The 19,549-nt window shown below is 38.4% G+C and overlaps 1 protein-coding gene across 2 annotated transcripts in view; it reads left to right on the top strand.

Annotated features, from left to right (window-relative positions):
- ABCC4 (ATP binding cassette subfamily C member 4 (PEL blood group)) overlaps window positions 1–19,549 on the top strand; it is a 167,568-nt gene that overhangs the window by 100,205 nt on the left and 47,814 nt on the right. The window contains exons 21-22 of one of the 2 annotated variants that reach the window (XM_080374996.1): window positions 18,324–18,474; window positions 19,098–19,217. In XM_080374996.1, coding sequence (XP_080231122.1) covers window positions 18,324–18,474; window positions 19,098–19,217 — 271 coding nt within the window. The remainder of the gene's footprint in view (window positions 1–18,323; window positions 18,475–19,097; window positions 19,218–19,549) is intronic. The other variant, XR_013925943.1, reaches the window with a different exon arrangement.

The following is a 19,549-nucleotide window of genomic DNA, read 5'->3' as shown; positions in this document are numbered from 1 at the left end:
TGAAGTATCTTGTTTGTTTTTCAAAGCATTACAGTGCCATATGTCATTTTGTGGAAGAAAGGAAGGTTAGAAAGGAAGAAAGGAATTTTACCCATCAATTAAAGTGATTGGTGTTTTTGTGAGTTAGGGAGTTCCTTATAGTGAATATTAAGATTTTGAATTCATGGGCTTTAAGGCCCTGACAAATTATTTCCTAAAAGTACAATATAGACATAGTTCTCTGTAATCTTTCTATGATATACTACACATTTTCTACTGTTTATACAGATTCCAAATTTTCTTCAGCCTCATTAACTGTCTTATTAGACAGAAAAGAATAACTTCATTTCAGCTCTCTTGGGATAATACATACGTGTCTGTCTTTTTGGCTGGAAGCTCCAGCTGTCCTGCAATCCTTATCCTCTTCTCTTAGCATAGGATTTACATCCACAAAGTCCAACCATCTATTGCACAGTGCTCCTTGGCCATTAGACCAAGCAATGCAGAGGGGGTTTTATTTGCATAGGTTTGTCCTCTTGAAAGCAAACTGCACTGTGTATGTCCTGCTCGTGGCCAGAGCATCCTCTGGGACCTGTTGTCTTGAGATAAACTGATTCACTCTCTTCCTTAGTTCAGTGCATTTACAATAATTTAAGAGTTGTGTTGCAGCCCATTTGCATGGTGTTTTTATAGCAAGAAACTGAGTGGGTGTTTTGCATGTCCTGGCATGTGGTTTAAAGGCATGTGGGGTTGTCTGAGGATGTAAAATTTGCTGGGAAAGTGTTAGAGAAGTCTGTGTAACCAGAGGGAGCCAAAATTGGTGTGGTCTTGTCCATCCTTCCTTTTGGGAGCAGATCCTGAAGCAAACTGTCTTGAGAATTAGTCTTTTTTTTTCTGAGGGAACCAACTGGGTTGCTCCAAAAGAAAGCTAAGGAGCTAACCTGTATGCATGGCACAGAAGACTGAGTCATCTACTAGCAGATTGGAAAACCTGGTTATTTGACCGGTGTATAGATACTTCAGGCAGTGCATGCTTATCAAAATTTAATTGGTCTGGGATGAAAGAATGAAGGCTGTTGCTCTAGATGTGATAGTTTTCTTTTTTGTTAACATTTTTACATTTTGTAAATATTCCTTCTCGCTGATTACTTTGTGCATTTCTTTTAAATTGGCTATTGAATTATTTGTCAAATTCTGTAGTTTGTATTTTAAGTGAAAAGTTTTCCTTTTAAAAAAAGCAAACTAGATGCTACATGTCCAGTACACTACTAAAAGGATACCATTTTTTAAAGCTTGCTTGTTCTATTTGGCATCAGAAAAGAAAATTTAGGAACTTACTCTTGATTAATAATGCACTGCTGTCCGTAAGACAAAAGCACTTCCTTCTTGGCAGATTTTCTAAAACTTACTATTCTTGATCAGCAGGCTTGTTGGTTAGTGGATGCCTTTTGAAATTCAGTAGTAAAGATATATTTATTTCTGAAGAAGTACGGATTTGTACAAAGGATAACTGTTATCAATTATGATAGAGATCTTTTGCCACTTGTTTTGTTTGCAGGTGTCTTTTATAAGACTTCCTATAATCCCTTCAGGAAGAAATATTTTCTCCTTTCTAAAAACAGTATTAGCTAAATATAAAAGCTCTGATCCTAGCCATTGTTGTTGATTCTCTGAGAGACATTTCCCAACATTCATTGTTTAAATGGTTGTCAGGAGGAATCAAGTGAAACTTAATAAACAATGCAGTAACTGGTTCATCTTACTTTGTGTGTAGAAGCTTTTCTTGAGCAGATTTGCATTGAAGAAGTGGTTGTTTCTCTGAGTTATTGCTAGAATCATTGTGAAGCATTCCACCCTTTCACTGTATTGGCAAGTGAGTGTATAATTTCTGTACAAGTAAGCACAATGTGATTGGACACCCAAAACCTACAATATAAGCCTGTTTAAATACCTCTAAATAAATAAATAAAATCTACTAGTTTGGGGAATTTCCTAATTAACACTGAGTACCAATTTTAAGGCAATGCTAAAATTGATAATGTTCTTTTTAGAGTGCCTAATGAGATTTATACACTGCACTACAGTCATAGTGAGCATGATTAGTCTAGACAGCTATACTGGATGTTGAAAATTAATACCTTGAACTGAAAAAGTTGCAATTTTTACATCTTCCATTGAGTCAATGAAGAAGAAACAGTTTGTTCTCTTCAAGACAGTGGATGGTTACTGTACACTTATTTGTTAAAGCAAAAATAAAAGATAGGTGGCAAGCACAAAAATGCATCACAGACCTTGTGTATTCTTCTGAAAACCTGGCTGGATTTTGCAAAACTGTTGCTTAGCAGTAACTTCCAAAGTAGCAACTCTCACAGTCTTTAAAGTTTCCTGCTGTCATGTTTAACTCGAGCCAGCAACTGAGTATCGTGCAGCTGCTCACTCACTCCCTGTCCTTCCCCTGGTGGGATGGAGAGGAGAATCAGAAAAAGATAAAACCCATGGGTTGAGATACGAACAGTTTCATAATTGAAATAAAGTAAAATATAATACTAATAGTAATTACAATTAAAATGGAGATAACAGAAAGAGAAATAAAACTCAAGGTGGGACTTGGGGGGGAACAAATAAGTGATGCACACCACAATTGCTCACCACCCACTGACCGATGCCCAGACTGTCCCTGAGCAGTGAGCAACCCCTCCCGGCCAACTCCCCCTGGTTTATATGCTGAGCAGACGTCACATGATATGGAATATCCCTTTGGCCAGTTTAGGTCAGCTGACATGGTTCGGTCCCTTCCCAACTTCATGTGCCCCTCCAGCCCTCTCGCTGGCAGGGCCTGAGAAGCTGAAAAGTCCTTGATTTAGATTAAGCACTACTTAGCAACAACTAAAACCATCAGCGTGTTATCAACATTATCCTCATACTAAATGCAAAACGCAGCACTGTACCAGCTACTAAGAAGAAAATTAACTCTGTCCCAGCCAAAACCATGACATCTGCCATCTTTTCTTTCTTTGGTTTTAAATGCACCAAAATATAGCACACCTGTCCTTGGAGACGTGGGGGCAGGAGGGGCAATCTTCACTTGGAGGCAGTAATTTTTTTTCTTCTTAACTTTACGAATTTTACAGTATATAAAACATGTCATGGTTAGTGCAGTTGGCTGTCTTTCTGTAGAAGTCATGCTGTATCCACAAGATTTAAAAATAGAAAAGGTCTCGTTTATAAGAATGCATTTATGGCTATGTTTGACTACATGGCTGTTGAACAGAACTCTGTGGATAGCTGTGAAGTATAGAAACCGAAGAGAAACCAAAGTTTAATTTGGTCATTTCAACTGGGATATCTTTAATTGTATGTTTACAGTCCAGTTCACTTATTAAAGTGAAAAATAAACTTTACTGTCTGCAATCTAAGCCTGGGCCTTATCTTCTGTAATGGATTCTGGCTGGCCATAACATTCCATACCAGCTTTCCTAAAAAACTAAAATAAAAAGTAATGCTGTGTTCACTGTGACACATTGTTTCTACTAAATACAGCACTAAATATGTCTGTAAAATAAGGTAGTAATTCATGTTTGTAGATTGATTCAGATAGTCAAAAACCTGAATGAACTTCTTTGGTGAAGATGGTGTTTGGGGTTTTTTGTGAACTTGCATATTTTTAGTTACTTGCCTTAGTACTGTTAGACCCCTTAGCCTCGGTTCTGCATCTTCCTATCTTTTTCCTATCTTGAGTTATTTATTTTTGGCAGGTGTTTTCCAACTAAGTTACAATCTCCTCAATCTCCTCAGGTAGAGGACTAATTATGTGAAGGCCATTGCAATGGTTTAAAACTTTCCAAGAGGATTTAAACATCTGTTTCATTTAGAGGTATATGCTCTATTTATGTATTTGTTAGTTTAATCAGAGGGCAGGCCTGACAGCAGCCTCAAAGAGCTATCCAAACACAAATAATTGCAGAAATACTTGCTTTAGTTGGTACACAATGGGTCATCCTATAAGTAAGTCCAAAGGGACTTAAGGAAGTTGAGTACCATTTAAGATGACTTGGATTTGTTACTTTTCTTAGGCTCCTCTGAAAATACCAGCTGATTTACTCAGTGCTGTAACCAACTGTTGTTCCTCTTGCCTTAAGCTCTGTGGGAGTACAAAGTTCTGTTGATGTGGACTTTACTGCTAGGTGTGGGGCTTGTGGTTTAAAATCCTATGGTTAAAATGTGTAACGGTGTCAAGCTCACACTATACTAATTTGGGAAAAGGTCAGCCAGGGAGTAGAATAAAAGAATGTAGCAAAGAAGTGTTAGGAATTAAGAATCCAACATATTTATATAGTATCTTATGCACATTAGCCCAGATACTCCTAAGAGGACATTGTTTTGGATGCTATATTTTTGAGAGCTTGTCAAAGGCTTGGTTTTAGTACCTGAATCTCACTTTGACTTGAGATAGATCTGTAAAGGCTTAACATCTTTAAACTGTGGTCTCAAATGATGCAGGATAAGTACTCAAACTGACAAACTACCAGTAGAGAATTGTATCTGTAAACCGATTGAATACATAGGACAGTGAAACATATTTCAGACTTTCTTTTGGGTTTGTGAATTACTATGATAAATTTTAAAGGGACGGTTTTCTCTGTAGTTTCTTGCCCTTTTAATTCTTCAGTGATCTTATTACCTGTTAATAGAGTTGATTTTCTGCTTTAGTTTCTAGTGAATTTGAATAACTTAATGTGATGGCCCTTCATTTTGATTTCTTACCCTGCGTTGGATTGAGAGGGGGAAAAAAAAAATCATGATCTGTTTTGTTTCTGGAGAACACTGTGAACATGTGAACTATCTGCAGCTGCCCTTGGAAAAGGGCAGTGATTTATTGAGGAAAACTGAATTGCAAAACCTTTTTCCTCCCCAAAATCAACAGCTTGACTGAGTTTAAATAACTGACTTTTCATATCCTTTCATCACACACAAAGACCTAATCCTGAGACTACTTGAGCCACCAATGTAGGCTATGGCTGAGACCACCACTGAATGTGCCATTCCCTTCTCACTACACACAAAACACATTGACTGCAGCTTTATGAAGTGAAAACGCTGAAGAAAAGGAAAATGTGAAGGAGGTGTCCACAGTAATTTCTTAAAAAAAAAAAAAAAAAGAAAGAAAGAAAGAAAGAAAAAAAAGCTGCTGCATCTGGATATTAGGAACAAAAAGTGCCTCAGGCTGGAATAATAGCTTGGGTCACTTGCTTTCGTATGTGCACAAGAGTGGAACTGCCGTTCCTTGTTTCAGTACCACTGACCCCTGCATTTTATTGTGTGAAGGTGTCAGGGAAAGTGTGTAGAAGAAATTCCAGGATCTTTTAGTTTAACAATGACGTTGTTATTTTGTGATTTCTGTGAGAGGTGGGGTTCTGGGGGGTTTGTAGTGTTGTTTTTTCCAGTTTAGCCAGATTTTGTATGTATGCATATGTGAGTTTTCAGAATTATTTTTTATTCATTACAGAATATCTTTTTCCTGTGTGTTTGCATATGTAAATTTGAAACACGATCATAAAACTGTCGTGAGAAAATAACCAGTGGTGGAATCTATGTTAAACGTCAGCGTATTTTCTTTAGCCTGGTACGTAGAGCAGACCTGTGTCTTGGGAGTACCTTTTGGTTTCCTTTCTGCTGAATCCTGGGTAGTTTTGCTTGATGGTTAGATCACAAGCTTCTGCAGCTGTGCTGAGGTTTAAATGAAAAATAAGTAAATTTAAAAATGAAATGCGTTGACTGGTAGCACTTGAGTACTGAAAAGTCACCAAACTTTTTCTCTGTGGAACTGATGTTGTAACTGTACGTTCCCAAGATGCATACTGTAGCGCATCTTGCTAGTGCATAATGAAAGACCAGTTAAAACTTAAAGAAGAATAATAGGGGTATATATTTTTTTCATTGGTTACTTTTGAGCTCTAACTTCAGAAAAGGTTAAGATGATCATTATGATAAAAACCTAATTTTGAGCATAGTCATTTCATATTCATGTGTGCTTTCAGTTTTGCTGTTTTCTTTGAAATAAGAAGGGGTTATATGCTGTGTTCTTAAAAACAAAGAAGTGCTGTCCTGCCTGTCTGGTCATCGTTATCATCCCATTCACCCCACCCCCACCCACCCCCCCCTCCCCCAAAAAAAGAGGGGTAGGAGGTTGAGGAGGAAGAGGAGGCCTGAGTTGGACTTACACTTCCAAGACCAACACACAGGAGCTGTGATTTAGCACAGACACTTGTCTAAATAATGCAGTTCTTTATTGACCTTTCATTCCTCTGTCCTTGAATGCCTTGATTGTTAAATCCCAGTAGCCAATTAGTCTTGCTGATGGTGACCAGCAGTGGAGATAATCTATGCCAAAGCTATTGCTGGTCTTTACTCTGTACCTGTCATCACATTCCTTTAAATGTAAGGATAAGTGTACAGACTGTGTATTTACTCAGATTGATGGTATGTGTATAGCATAAACTGTGTAAAGTCTGGAGTCACTGCTAATAGGTGGATTCCTGTTTATATACAGACCTTGGTTTTCTAGGGAAGGCTAAAAGTCTGTTCTCACTATAGCAGTCATACGTAATCCAACCCAATCCTTTCCTTCACCCCATTTTTTTTTCCTATTTATCTTTGGGTGTAGAGTTTTTATAAGAACAGATATGCATCCCATTCTCTACATATCAGTGTCAAGGCAACAGGTATCCTTGCAATAACAAAGCTAATTTGTGTGGGAACATAATGTAACTTTCTAAATATTTTAGGATTTTTATTTAATTATAAGATTTGAAGATGTTCCCCCTTATCTAAGATAGAGAAGAAGATAAAATACTGAAAGATGTGATTTTGTTTTGTCATCTCGCTTCCTTGTGTTTCCTTTACCACTTCTCTACTTTTCCTGTTTTTCTTAACTCTTTACCTTTTAATTTTTATGCTTCTCCATTTATATGGTGAATGTACATAACACTTTTGTTACTGGGCTGTTCCTTCCATTTTCTCAATGTAATGTGGCACACTGATGTTTTGAATATAGTACTCAGAAAAATAAAGCTAGCTGTCACTTAAGGGAGTTATATCTTCTCTTTTTCTTTCTAGAGTGTATGAGCCTTATGAGATGCAGTCTTCCTCTTCATTTCTCTAACATTTTAGAGCAGATTGTGGCTTGGTGGTGGGAAGACAAAACTGTAGTTGTTCTTGCAGTATTTTGGTATGTTAGACTGAAACCTGTAAAATACAAAATTTCAGTCAATTTGAAGTTGGCTCTTCTCCAAATCGGCTTCTCTGTTTTCTTTATCAGATTACTCGCAATATATTTTCAGCTACTAGAAAGTAGGATGGTTGTATGGAAGTCCAGTGATGTGCCCTCATTTTGTGTTGTTTTGAAATATCTCCCCTTCTGGTTAAGGTGGAATTTATAAAAGTTCCAGAGAGAGGTTCTGTTCGTCTGGGACTCTTTTATATTTGTTGGAAGGTATTTTCTTGTTTGCTTTTGTTCCTGTGAAAGAGGGCAAAGAAATACTCTGATGCAAGTGAACTGTAGTTCTGCTTTTCTTTTTGGTCCATCTGTCTACGTATATAGATATATATACACACACACAAACACTTCTGGTTTAGGTGCCAAAGTGGGAATTTTTATTTTTTTAGGTATTGACCTGTTTTTCAAGCATCATTGCAGCCTTTCACTTCTCTAGCACCAACTGATGGTTATTTTTAAGACTTCTGAGGATCATTAACATTTCTAACACTTCACAGTAGCCAGAAATCTTTTATTTCTGCTGTCAGTCATAGAGTGTAACAATCCTGTTCCAAATGATGATAAGTGCAAATCTTCTAGATTGCCTTAAACTACTGATACACTATAGATAGGACAACATATGCTTACAAACAAATTAGGATTTTACTGTTCGGCAAAAGGACTGGAGATTTCACTTTTGATTCAGGAAAGGAGAAAGTTGGAGGTAATTTGAATTACTAAGCCATATAGCTGGTGTGTGTGTGTGTTTTAAATACTTATGCATATTTATGCCAAAAACAAACATGTGAGACAAGGAATTATCTTTAGCAAAAAAAGATGGCATCTCATAGAAATGTGCTGCCAGGGTTATGTGTGCATCTCATGCAGAACTTTTTTCTTGCTGAAGCTAATACTGTGGCTGCCTGGTGAACTCTGTGGCTGATTTGAAAACTCTAGATGAGTTTGTTCTTCAAAAGGTAGAGACTGCAGTGTGGGCAGTTTTATACAGCAAAAAATGAGAGTTTAGCCGGGAACTGAGTATCATATGTCTTTGGGGAGCTTATACCTCTTTGTGTTACGTCTACGTTACAGGATAGTTTTGTGTTTTCTAAAAAACTTGATTCATTTGGATAGCACTCTTGAAACAGTAAAAATTTGTGTATTAAGAAAGGCTCTTTCAAGGACTAGAGAATAGCTGTTCCTGCACTATGGAAGAATAGGATGCTGAGTGATTGCATTTTTTTCCACAGTCACATCCCTGAGTCTTTTTTTTTCTTTCTGTTTTTCTTACTGGTTTTGAAATCAGTCTAATGTTTAAATAAGCAGAGCTCTTACTATGAAAGTCACTTGTATGCTAAAATAATGGGGTTTAGATCTTCCCTTCTGAAACTGAAAATGTGCTGGCTTTGGTACCAAATTCAGTTGTCCATTCTTCTGTTAAACATAACAGAATACTGAAAAAATAACATAATACTGAGAAAAATAATTTTTCATTTCTCTCACTAATAGAAAGTCTGAATTTTGGGGTTACACCTGGTATCAGTTAGTTACTTTGGTAAGTGTGTCTTTGTTGATGGTTTGTGATAAACTTCTGCAAAGTCTTCCTGATTGTCTTTGAACATATTTGCAACAAATTATAAATGAGCATGTGCTTACCACAGTAAATAGTATTTGTTCTCTGCCAAGGAAATTTCTTTTTACTTGTACAGAACACAGTGGCATCTAAACCTGCAGAGAATGTCTGAACTGGCTGAAACCTGATGGTGGTGGTGAGAGGCTGGTGCTGATTATTTAAAATATGGTTGCTGAAAACATCAGGGCACTGTTAGGCTTCCTGGAGCTGAGTGATCACCAAACAGAATGTAGTACTGAAGAATTACGAGACAAGAGTTTATTTTCAATAGGAAAGTAGTATTTTATAGCCCTATCAGAGTGGCAAAGCTCAGGGGAAGTTAGGAAAAAAACTAGAGACAGGCTAAAAAGCATTTTTTGCATATCTGCTATGAAAGAGTGTGACCAGAAAAGAACAAAAGGTAGTTTTATTTCTTAGGATAGCTAATGCTGTAGTCCTTAATATTTTACATAGTTTTCATTTAACGGGCAGAGGGGCTGCTGTGGAACTTACAAAAATATGAGTAATACTTCATTCCACCTAAAAATAAGTATATGAATAGTGTATTTTAAATACCAAGAACAAACAGTAAAATGCTTAAAAGCTTGTAATTGCTGTAAGGCTGAAGAGCTGTGTTACTGAAGAACTGATACTCTTTTTAACAGAAGAGCCCACAGAGCAAATGTAGCACAAAGCTTTTAAAGTTGCTGAAAGACCCAGAATTGACTTCTGGCAAAACAATTTGACTTGGCTGAGCAGAAAGGGTCATGCAGTTGAAAATGAGGTATTCTTGGGGAGGGCGTGGGACTGCTCTGGCATTATGGCCATGAGGGACAAGAGGCCTGAGGCAGGAAAGTACATATAGCTCAAAGACAGTTTGCTAAACTGCAACATATGGGGCAGCAGCATCTGTGGTGAGTAAAATTTTGCCAGACAGAACTGGGAAAAAATATGCACAGCATGGATGAAAAGGTTGTGCTAATACCATCATATAGCTCAGAGGAATTCCTCACAGGAACAGCAAACAGTATTTTATAAGTTAATGGACTAGACCATAAGAACACTAAATAATGCTGTGGCGGGTCAATGCAGTGGTCCATCTAAGCCAGTGATCTTTCTCCAGCAGCAGCAATATAGGAGATGCTGTGTGGGGAGAGCATGAGAACCTGGGTGCTTTCTGTGTTTCTGCAGCATTCACAGTTTTGTGCTGGGGGTGTCAAAAGGCCTATCCTTTCCCAGTCTTTTTACTGTCCATTTTTTGCATCATTTTGTATCAGCTTGTAAAATCTGCCTTCTGCAATCTAATAGCCTGAAAGCAGTGAGATATTTGTTGATTGGGGTTTTTTTATTTATTTTGTTCTATATATATTTTTTCCTTCTATGGAAAGAAAGCAATAATTATCCCTGCAAGAAAAACTGCTTTTATAAGGTTTGCAAGTGAGATAAGACTGAGGACTATTATTGCCAAATCAGCCACTGCTGGTAAAGTGCTAAACATATCAGCAAAGGACAAAGCAGGAGATGCATCATTTGTAGTAGCACTAAAGAGAAAAGTACCCATTGCTGAATCAAATGTTTTGATTTCGTCAGGGTCTGTACTCAGTGAGGCTGTCTTGAGCTTATATAGCTGGGGAAAAGTTCTGGAAATGGCTTCTAAGAGGTAGGAAGGGAGCAGAAATTGTCAAGCCATTCTTTATTTTCCTTTAAAAATATCAGTTATTGGGCAGCAGGAACTGATAGAGGAGAGATAAAAATGCATTGCTCTGGCAATATTGAAGCAACTGGAACAGCCAACAAAGTGACACTTGGTAATGGTGGGGGGCATTGGAGTCACAAATCCCCTAAGGTAATATGATGGAAAGGGATGCTTTCTGCTACCTGGGAAGTAGAGGAACTCTGGGAGGGTTGGGTGGTGCCAGACATTTTTCTGTATTATTTCAGGCAGGTTCTGGCAAGAGCTGTCAGGAAAGCAAAGCATGCGTGTGTGCATGTTCTACACTCTGTGATTAATGCCATTTCCTCAAACTACCACGTAAAATTGTGCTTGGCATCTGAGGTGTTCCACAGGAAGATGCATTTCTCATGGTACAAAGAGCACTGTAGTTTATGTGAATAGGTTTTCTGTGTGTGCGTTTTTTTCCTTGAGAAAGCACTGTAAGAATATAGCCAGGGACTGTGGACATTTACAGAAAAGACAACAAACTTAGCACTACTGAACAACAAAACGTATTCACTTTTTGTATAATTTTTACAGGGAGATCAGAATAAAGTTGTAAGTAACTCCCTATAACTTCCAGAAGAGGACCTCTCACTTCTATATAGATCCTCATTGCAAAGTTGTGCCTTGCTGCTGGAATCACTGAGAACACTTATTTTGCAGATGTGCCTGGTGGGAACAAGGTGCAATAGAAGAAAAGCATTTGAGAAAATCGAATCAAAGGTCCTCCTCAAGTTTGTACTGCTTCTAAATAGAAAAATACATTGTCCACACACATTTGCAAGAATGGATGTTGGCACGATCCTTTGACAGTATTGGTTTTCATGTACAGTGGGTATGAACAGGAGCTGCATAGAGATGCATAAGTAGAGGCCATAGCTTTGGCTCTGATAAAAGCTTGTTTTTTCATGGAAAATCTGTATTAGCTGGAAGTAATTTATTACCATGGTCAAAGGGCCTTGGCAACTAACTTCTTACATGGGTGAAGGTAATGTATCATAAAAAGGAAAATAACCTCTATATGATGTGAGAATGTAGTGTGGATTTTTAAAGGATGAGTATTTTGAGTGCCTGGCAGAATCACAAAGTCCGGAGCTTGATTATGCATCTGTTTCTAAAGCATCAATATCTGGAAGTCTCAGACAACATATGGACTGTTGATTTTTTTGGGAACTGCTATTGGGAGTGAGACCTGCATAAAGTAGTTAAGCTTTTTGGCCCAGAGTGCCCAGAAAGCCTGTTTCTGGCCCTCGATGTAGGGTAAGCAATTGTTGATGATAGGATGCTGTTTAAACACAACAGAATGGTGGCAGTGCCCCAATGTATTAAAGAAAACGCTCTTTTTATTGTAAGGTCACTTATTAAAGAACAATTGGACACAGTTCAGCGTGGTCTCAAACAAGTATTAAGGATTCTCACTTAATGGCAAAATGCATGCCAAGTGAAATGAATGAGAATGTTGGTGACACTGAAAAATTTGCCCTGAGGAGCTAAGTATATGCTTGTTTGCTTGAAAACACAATGATCCGGAAGGACTATCTTATAAAAAGACAAGAACAAATAGAAGGTACTAGTGTTAAGGATGTCATTGGGAATTTTGAATACTTTTCTATGGTATATCGAACAGATGTATTCAGCCCATTTGCAGTGACATACGGATTTAGTTAGGTAACCTCTTGTCAACTAATTGCAAATAGCAGGATTCAGAGGTGCAGAGGGTGTCTTGCAGGAGATAAGACGAGCTTCTGGTTTTGAAGCTTTTTGAGCTGGCAGTACTTAGTTCTTACTTTTTTCTTTCACTCAGTTTATCTGAAATTACAGTTTTCATTTTTTTCCTAGCTGTGCCTTTTTTCCTCCCTTTCAGTGCATTGGTTGTCTTGTCTTTATATTCCAAATTTTCTCATGGATGCACATTTTCCTAAAGCTGAATTAACACTGGCTGAGAGCTGTTATTCCTGGCAAAGATTGCTGTCACTGGTTGCTTCAGAAAAGGACGACATCTTTTAAATATTGGAGTTACGTGCAACACTTTTTCTCCTGTACTCATAAGTCTTCATTGCTTTTTCTCTCAAGACAAATCTGTTCCTGGCAGTTTGATGCAAGCAATAGTATAAGCAGCCATATGTACTTTTTTTTTAACCAGTTTTGAAAGAAAACCCATAAATTTTATTAAAAAGGTGGTTTAAAGACAAGACTACACACCTCAACTCAGCCACTTTAAGTGAGTAAAATGACATAGAGCGGTACTTAGGATTACAGTACAAAGGTAAAGCATTTCTATTTTGAGGTTTTCTGGGGTTTTTGTAATAAGGGAGAAAAAAATGCAAAAAATCTATGATGTGGTTCACTATGCTGCTCTGGATGCAGCTGGCCTGAGTGAAGTGTTTATTGCTCTGATCTGCTCGTTGCAATGTCTTCTCCCCGGGGAAGCTTGTCCTCTGGTGTGCCAGTGGAACCAGTCGCCTGTGCAGTTGTGCTTTAACAGAGCTGCAGGACAGTCAGTCCAAGTCAGTTTGAAAAAGCATGTTAAAAGAAAAAAAAACGTTCAAGGAAAAAGAAAATGTCAGAACTGGATTAGAGATTGATTGTGTGTGCGGTTATTTGGCAGAGCCAACGAGGAAATAATTTTAGTCAGGGGGAGGGGAGGAGGAGGAAGGGTGATGCCAAGCAAGTACAAACAGAGTGAGGTTTTGTAGTTTCTTGACCTGGCTTTACTTCAGACAGCACAGCCTGACTGAGAGTGCCCTAAGTTAATGCAGTTAAGATTGCAAACTTGAAATCCAGGATATGCAGGACATGCATCGTTGCTATTTTTAAATTAGTATGGCTTTATGGCAGCGTCCATGGGCTAACACAATTCTTGGGAGTACATATTGGGGTCCAGGGAGCAGAAGTTGGGGGGGGGAGGGGGGGGGGGGGGGAGGAGGGGGAGAGGAGGGCAGCGTGGGTATATTTGACTTCTGCATAAATATTGGTAAAACCAGTCCTGGAACACTGCAATTCCTGGGTGGGATTTGACTGCAGATTCTGTCATCAAAATTTAGGTATCTCTTTGTTGGGCTCTAGGTGTTAACTTCGTTGTAGTCAGAGGGCATCTAGTCAATATAGTTAGTGGAACTGAGAGAAAAACTCAACCATAGGGTCACTAGGTATCCACTTAAAGGTTAGATGAATCACTTTCTAAACTTCTAAACTAGGACAGGAGTCTCACTTTGTAGGTCGCATGTAGACTCCCACATTTGGGTTTCTGAGTCTCAAATCACCTCAAATCGCATCCCTTGAGCTCCAGTTGTTCATTAAAGATCCTACCAGGTCACCAGCTGCAAGTCCAGAATGGTGTGGTTCCTATGGTAGTGGGTCCCATATCATAGCTGTCAAACCCATGTGGATGACTTGGCATCACAAATCACACTAGGAGCTTAAACAGACCCACGGCTGCATGGTACCCCTTATGCATGTATTTTATGAAATACTGAAATACATTGTAAGGTCCATTTGAAAAAAAAAAACCAAAAACAAACAAACAAAAAAAGTGCAAAACATCTTTCTGCATTATGGAAGAAAATGGTAGACCTCAAAGATCTGACTCTGAGCTCATTAGAGAGAAGACAGAGAGGTGGTTTATGGGTACATTCATGAGGAGATAAAGGACTATAATTACCCACCAGTGCAAAGTGCCAGCAGATCTGAGGGATTCAAAATGATATTTCACATGAAGGCCAGGTACCTTTTTCAAAGAAGTACTTAAGCCAAACATGAAATATTGAACTCAGGGTATAACTGTTATGGAAGGGCAGTGATCTATATGACAGAAGGGTAGACTTCTCATGAGATATCTTGAACTCTCGATTTTGCTTTTGCATTTTTGTCCTGTCAACTTTATTAACTGACTTCAAATGGCTTACAGTTTATTGTAAGATTTCTAACATGACATAAATGGTATAGTTTCTGCAACAAAAGGAAAAGCTTATAGCTTGTGATAAATGTATGGCTTTTATACCTTGTGATTCCCATGTTTTTCCAGATTTTTATAGTTTTTTCGTACTGTTTCTTTACCTTGTACTAAATGCTTTTCCATGGTCTGGTTGTGGGACAGAAATACCTCGTTCTTCCTAGATCAAGACCTGTTTGAGGTAGAAATTCCAGGGTATCACTCTTAGCACCTATAAGAATTGTGAATGTGTAGGTCACCAGAAGATGAAGGGAAAGCACATTTCACAAGTGTATGTGCTGATCAGAGCATTCACTTCCCCAGAGGGTTGTAGGAGGGTATGCTTGCTCCAGTAAGACAGGAGATTTCTTGAGGAAAAATAAACCACAATGAATGTAGTGACTGACTGAAGCAGGACTGAAATCTCTCAGGCAAGCAAGAGGATGACTCCCGACAGAAACAGCACATGCTTTTCTGTACTTCAGGGATAGAGTACGTGCAGTCTGTGAGTGGGAGAGTCTTCTTTCTCCAGGGAGACTGAAGCAAATTTGAAGGTGAACGTTGGACAGTATGGCTCCATTTGGAAGCAAATTAGATTCCTCCAGCCAGGTCTCTTCAGGCTTGGTACCCTGTGTGTCTGTTACCTTTTGTGTAAGGTGGCCTTGTTTCCGATACTGTGCAGATAGCTATAAAATGTGATTAATTGGCTCCTGTTTTTTTTTAATTTGGCTATTGTTTTTTGCACAGTCATTACAGAAGACACTTAAATGCTGAAATAAAGAAATACTGTAAAAGATGTTGGGTTTATAGGCCGTATTTCTTTTGCGTAGGGAGATCTTGCCTGCTTAGTCTTCTGATGCAATGTGCAATTGTAAGCTGATTCTGCCAGACGAGGTCTAGATACCCAGTCCTGAACATTTGTTGCTGTGCAAACTAAATACCTAGCTCACCACTTGTCTCCAGAGTGGAGAGCAGTCAGACTACTCCTGTTATCGTTGTTGTCAGCCGGCTGATTATCTCACGTCCTCCAGCTTGCATGCTGTAAATCTACTAGAAGTTGGGGCAGTCTCCAGCTGAAGAGGTTAGTTGTCTCTTGTGAAACTGGGGAGCTAGAACCTTTGCCTTACCTCACGCAGTAACTGTATGATTACAGTCTGCAAATGGTTGTGTCTGGCTTTCAGACTACTTCATTAAGAGTTAATTTATATGCAAGTTTGGTTTTCCAAAAAAACAACACACATGACTGATCCACCCTATCATAAATTTTTATAATGATAAGGTGGTGCAGGCTCATCTAAAATTCCTTCCAAAGGCGGTGTCAGATTTTTACTTTAGTCATCCTAACCATCTTTTCCTTCCCTGTACTTTTGCCGTAGCAAGGCTTTGTTTACATGAGCTGGATCCTAATAGTTCAGCTCCCACCCCCACCCCCACCGGCACTTTGCAACATATTGTAGATTATCATCACTATAACTTCAGTTTGGCTTTTTTATTTTTTATTAAGCATTTATTTTCCTCGGAATTCTTTTCCTTGAAACAGATTTCCTCAATGCTTCACTTCAGGTTTGTGGCTGTTGGTATGAAGAGACAGAAGTACTTCAGAAACCGCTTTTTTTTGACTGTCTAGGAGGTGATGGAGGGAAACGGGGAAGGCAAGAGGCGTATAAAGCAGATTTGGGAGTGAGTTGTCAGAAGGAAAGAACAGACTTCGATCTCTATTTGCCAATAAAGATGGAGGTGAAGGAGGCTTCAGAAATCAGCATGTGAATGGCTGACAGGCTTGGCAGAGACAATGAGCAGTACTGGGGAAAACAGTGATCTAGACAGGAGAAAATTTGGAGGAGGTCAGGAATCTATATTTCCTTTCTCCTTATCCCACAATAAAAACTAAATATGCTTACAGGGCTTTAAAGAATGCCAGAGAAGTAGAAGGTAGAGAAGGGCTGACGGCAGCGCTGGTGAGGAGTTGAGGTGCTTTGTCTTGCTTTATGCTGACATAACCGTGTGCATAATTGATCCAAGTGAAATACAGTGCACTCTCGCTGCCGCCTTACCTCCTCATGATGAAATCTAGGTAAAATGTCTGCAATCTAATGTATGTATCTAGAAGGTCAAACAGCATGGTGCCATCAACACCTTAACTCACAGATAAGCAGTGTAGTGGTAACGCAAGCTTCTTTCAGAGCTTATACCCCATACCTACCCAATAGCTATATTCCTTAAATAGATTTATAAGACCCTACAACATGCTTTCAGGATCTATGAGATGCAAGGCTGTTACACTGATAAATCTTGTATCATGAGCTAAGATCTTGTCTAGAGCTGGACTAAATTGTGCTGACTCATGCAGTTGTAATGCATAAGGTGTGTGGATTTACTGTTTGGTCAGGTGAAATTAGGGTAAAGTCGGCGAAACCTCGAGAAAAAAACAGGCGTAAGGGAAAAGGATGTGCTCCGTTTTGGCATTAGCGCATGTGTGTGTGGGCTACCAGAAGCACAACAGGAAGGGCCGTGTTTTGTAGGCACTCCCACTGAAAGGGTTTGAAAATCCAGGCGGCGCTCTGGTATCCAACCTTAGCTGACATGTTGTGTAACTTTTCCAACTCCATGCACAGATAAAGGTATGGAAGCCTTTTTATTGTAAGACGTGGACTCTCGGGACCCAGTGGTCACTAATGCATTTTTGGCATCCAAAAATCAGGCAGCCACAAAATTCAGTTGGAATCTACTTGTGCGTCATATGTGATGAAGGTGGCTCCTCTACGGTCCATAAAGTGGAGACCTTATAGAAAATATTGTCATTTTAAAGGAATTTGTTAATGAAAATAATACAGAAATTTAGTGTTGAGCTAGTATTTTAGTTGTCTGGGTTTTTCTTCTTGTATGGTGGGGGTTTCCCCCCCTCCCTCTTTTTTTAAGGAGCAAATGGGCATACCCTGATCTCAGTATGCCAGGGCTCCTGCCATACATACATACGCACACAGAGCTGGTGTTCTGAAAGAAATTTGTGTGCAGATAATGCTTTTAGTAATGTATTCAAACAAAGTTTGATGTGAAGGATGTGAAGCGGTCTGCAGGAAATAGGGGATTTAATTCAGAAAGTTGGACTAGGACCCACTGTCCTAAGCAACAAAGCTTCATTCCACATTATATCTAGTTTTCTAAAGGTAAATTCAGGTGTACGCCAACTTTTCATCTTGTAGTCTGAAATAAACCTGGTAAAACTAGCCTGTTACGACACTTCTTGCAGTGTTTAAGATTTATTTTTTTTTTAATGTGTCCCTAATGCAAACCTTTGGAAGGAGAAAGCTTGCTTTCCCTGATGCTGGGTTTTCTTTCTAAATGTGACAAAGTTGGTTTTAGGACAAAGTTACGAGCCTGTGTTGAAAGTTGCCCTTCTGACTGTCTAGTCTTTTCAACTGAAAGTCAGTCTTTCAAGAATTTCTTTTTACCTGGAATGAAAAAACATATCCCTGATTAGTTGTCTATTACATTAATCATCTATGACTTTGTTACAGTAGTCACAGAGTAGTCCACAAAGAAAGACACTAATGTTCAATCAACCAGTTTTGTACAGACATTTCTTAAAGAACAGATAATGCAGAAGAAAACAATAAACTGCACAATTAGTCAAATTAGGTATTACTGTAAATTCTTCAGGTTGCTTAAAAATTGATGTTGCTCATATGTTATACAATGCATCCACTCTTAAATTTGGTAGTTATGTTTAAATATTTAAGTGTTTCAATAGTGTTAAGTAGTTTTATACTTGTTCTAAATTAAATTCTTCTGGCAAAGAGTTTTTTGTTTTGTTTCTATTGTGCTGCAGACTCTCCTACAGATTTTTGGTGTGGTGGCTGTGGCTGTGGCAGTGATTCCTTGGATACTCATCCCCTTAATTCCACTATTTATTCTTTTCATTTTTCTTCGACGATATTTCTTAGACACATCAAGAGATATTAAACGTCTAGAATCCACAAGTATGTAGTTTGGCGGGACTTAATGTTAGTTTGAACCCTGCTTATTATTATGTGAAATGCTAGTATTTTATAGACAATCCATCAAAGATTTTTTCTTTTGCTATGCAAATAACTTCCTTATTGCCTTGGTTCTCAGCTAATGAGTTACATGCTTAACTCCTGTTTTGCATAATGATAAACCTTAGGTATGACAGTTTTAACTATCTGTAAGTAAAGCTAGTTAAGAACATGCTAAGTTGCTGATCTTTGGAACCTTGCATGCAATATTAATGATGTTTCTGACCTAATCTGAGTCTTGTGCCTGACTTTAGCTTGACTATGATATGAAGTATTAAGCATTATGAATAACAGACATGGGTGCCTCATGTCATTAATAAAGTTCTTCGGTGACAGCTATTGTTAAAAACATAAGGCATTTTTCTGTAAATTAAGCTGTCTGGCTGTCCGATTCTATTTGAGTAAGAGAACTTTGGTTAAAGATACTGCATATTTATTCTAAAAGGATGCAATACAGTAACTTGTATGGTTAAATACAAATAGTAGGATTAAAGATGAGCGTAGTACAAAAAGAATTAAATGTTGTCCCTCAGCTATTGCTAAGTTACTCTCATTTCCCTTTGTAGCTCGAAGTCCAGTGTTCTCCCACTTGTCGTCATCCCTCCAGGGACTTTGGACTATTCGGGCTTTGAAAGCAGAGGAAAGATTTCAAAAATTATTTGATGCACACCAAGACCTCCACTCAGGTTTGTGATGAATTGATGTGAAAAATCAAATACTTTGCTCTGTAGGAGGGAAATATCTTATGCCCTCAGCAACTTGTGTATAATGTACATTAAAATCAGTAGGAGCTGTGCATTTGTCTCTTTAGGGTAAAATTTCTCTATTAGAACAAAAATGTTATTATCTGTCTAGATTTTGAGAGTTTACTTTGGGCTGTAATATAATTTGAGATACCCACACATATGTTTTAACAATGTCTAAGATAAATATTTTAAAGTATGCCTGCTAAGAATGTTTAAAGAATCATTTTTGACATTTTCCTGGGTTCCATCTTTAAAAAGAGAAAGGGTAGGAA

Source organism: Falco punctatus (genome assembly GCF_963210335.1).
Source record: "Falco punctatus genome assembly, chromosome: 2".
NCBI classification, from domain to species: Eukaryota; Metazoa; Chordata; class Aves; order Falconiformes; family Falconidae; genus Falco; species Falco punctatus.
The sequence above is the reverse complement of the archived record's forward strand: the minus strand, read 5'-3'. Positions and strand labels throughout refer to the sequence as shown.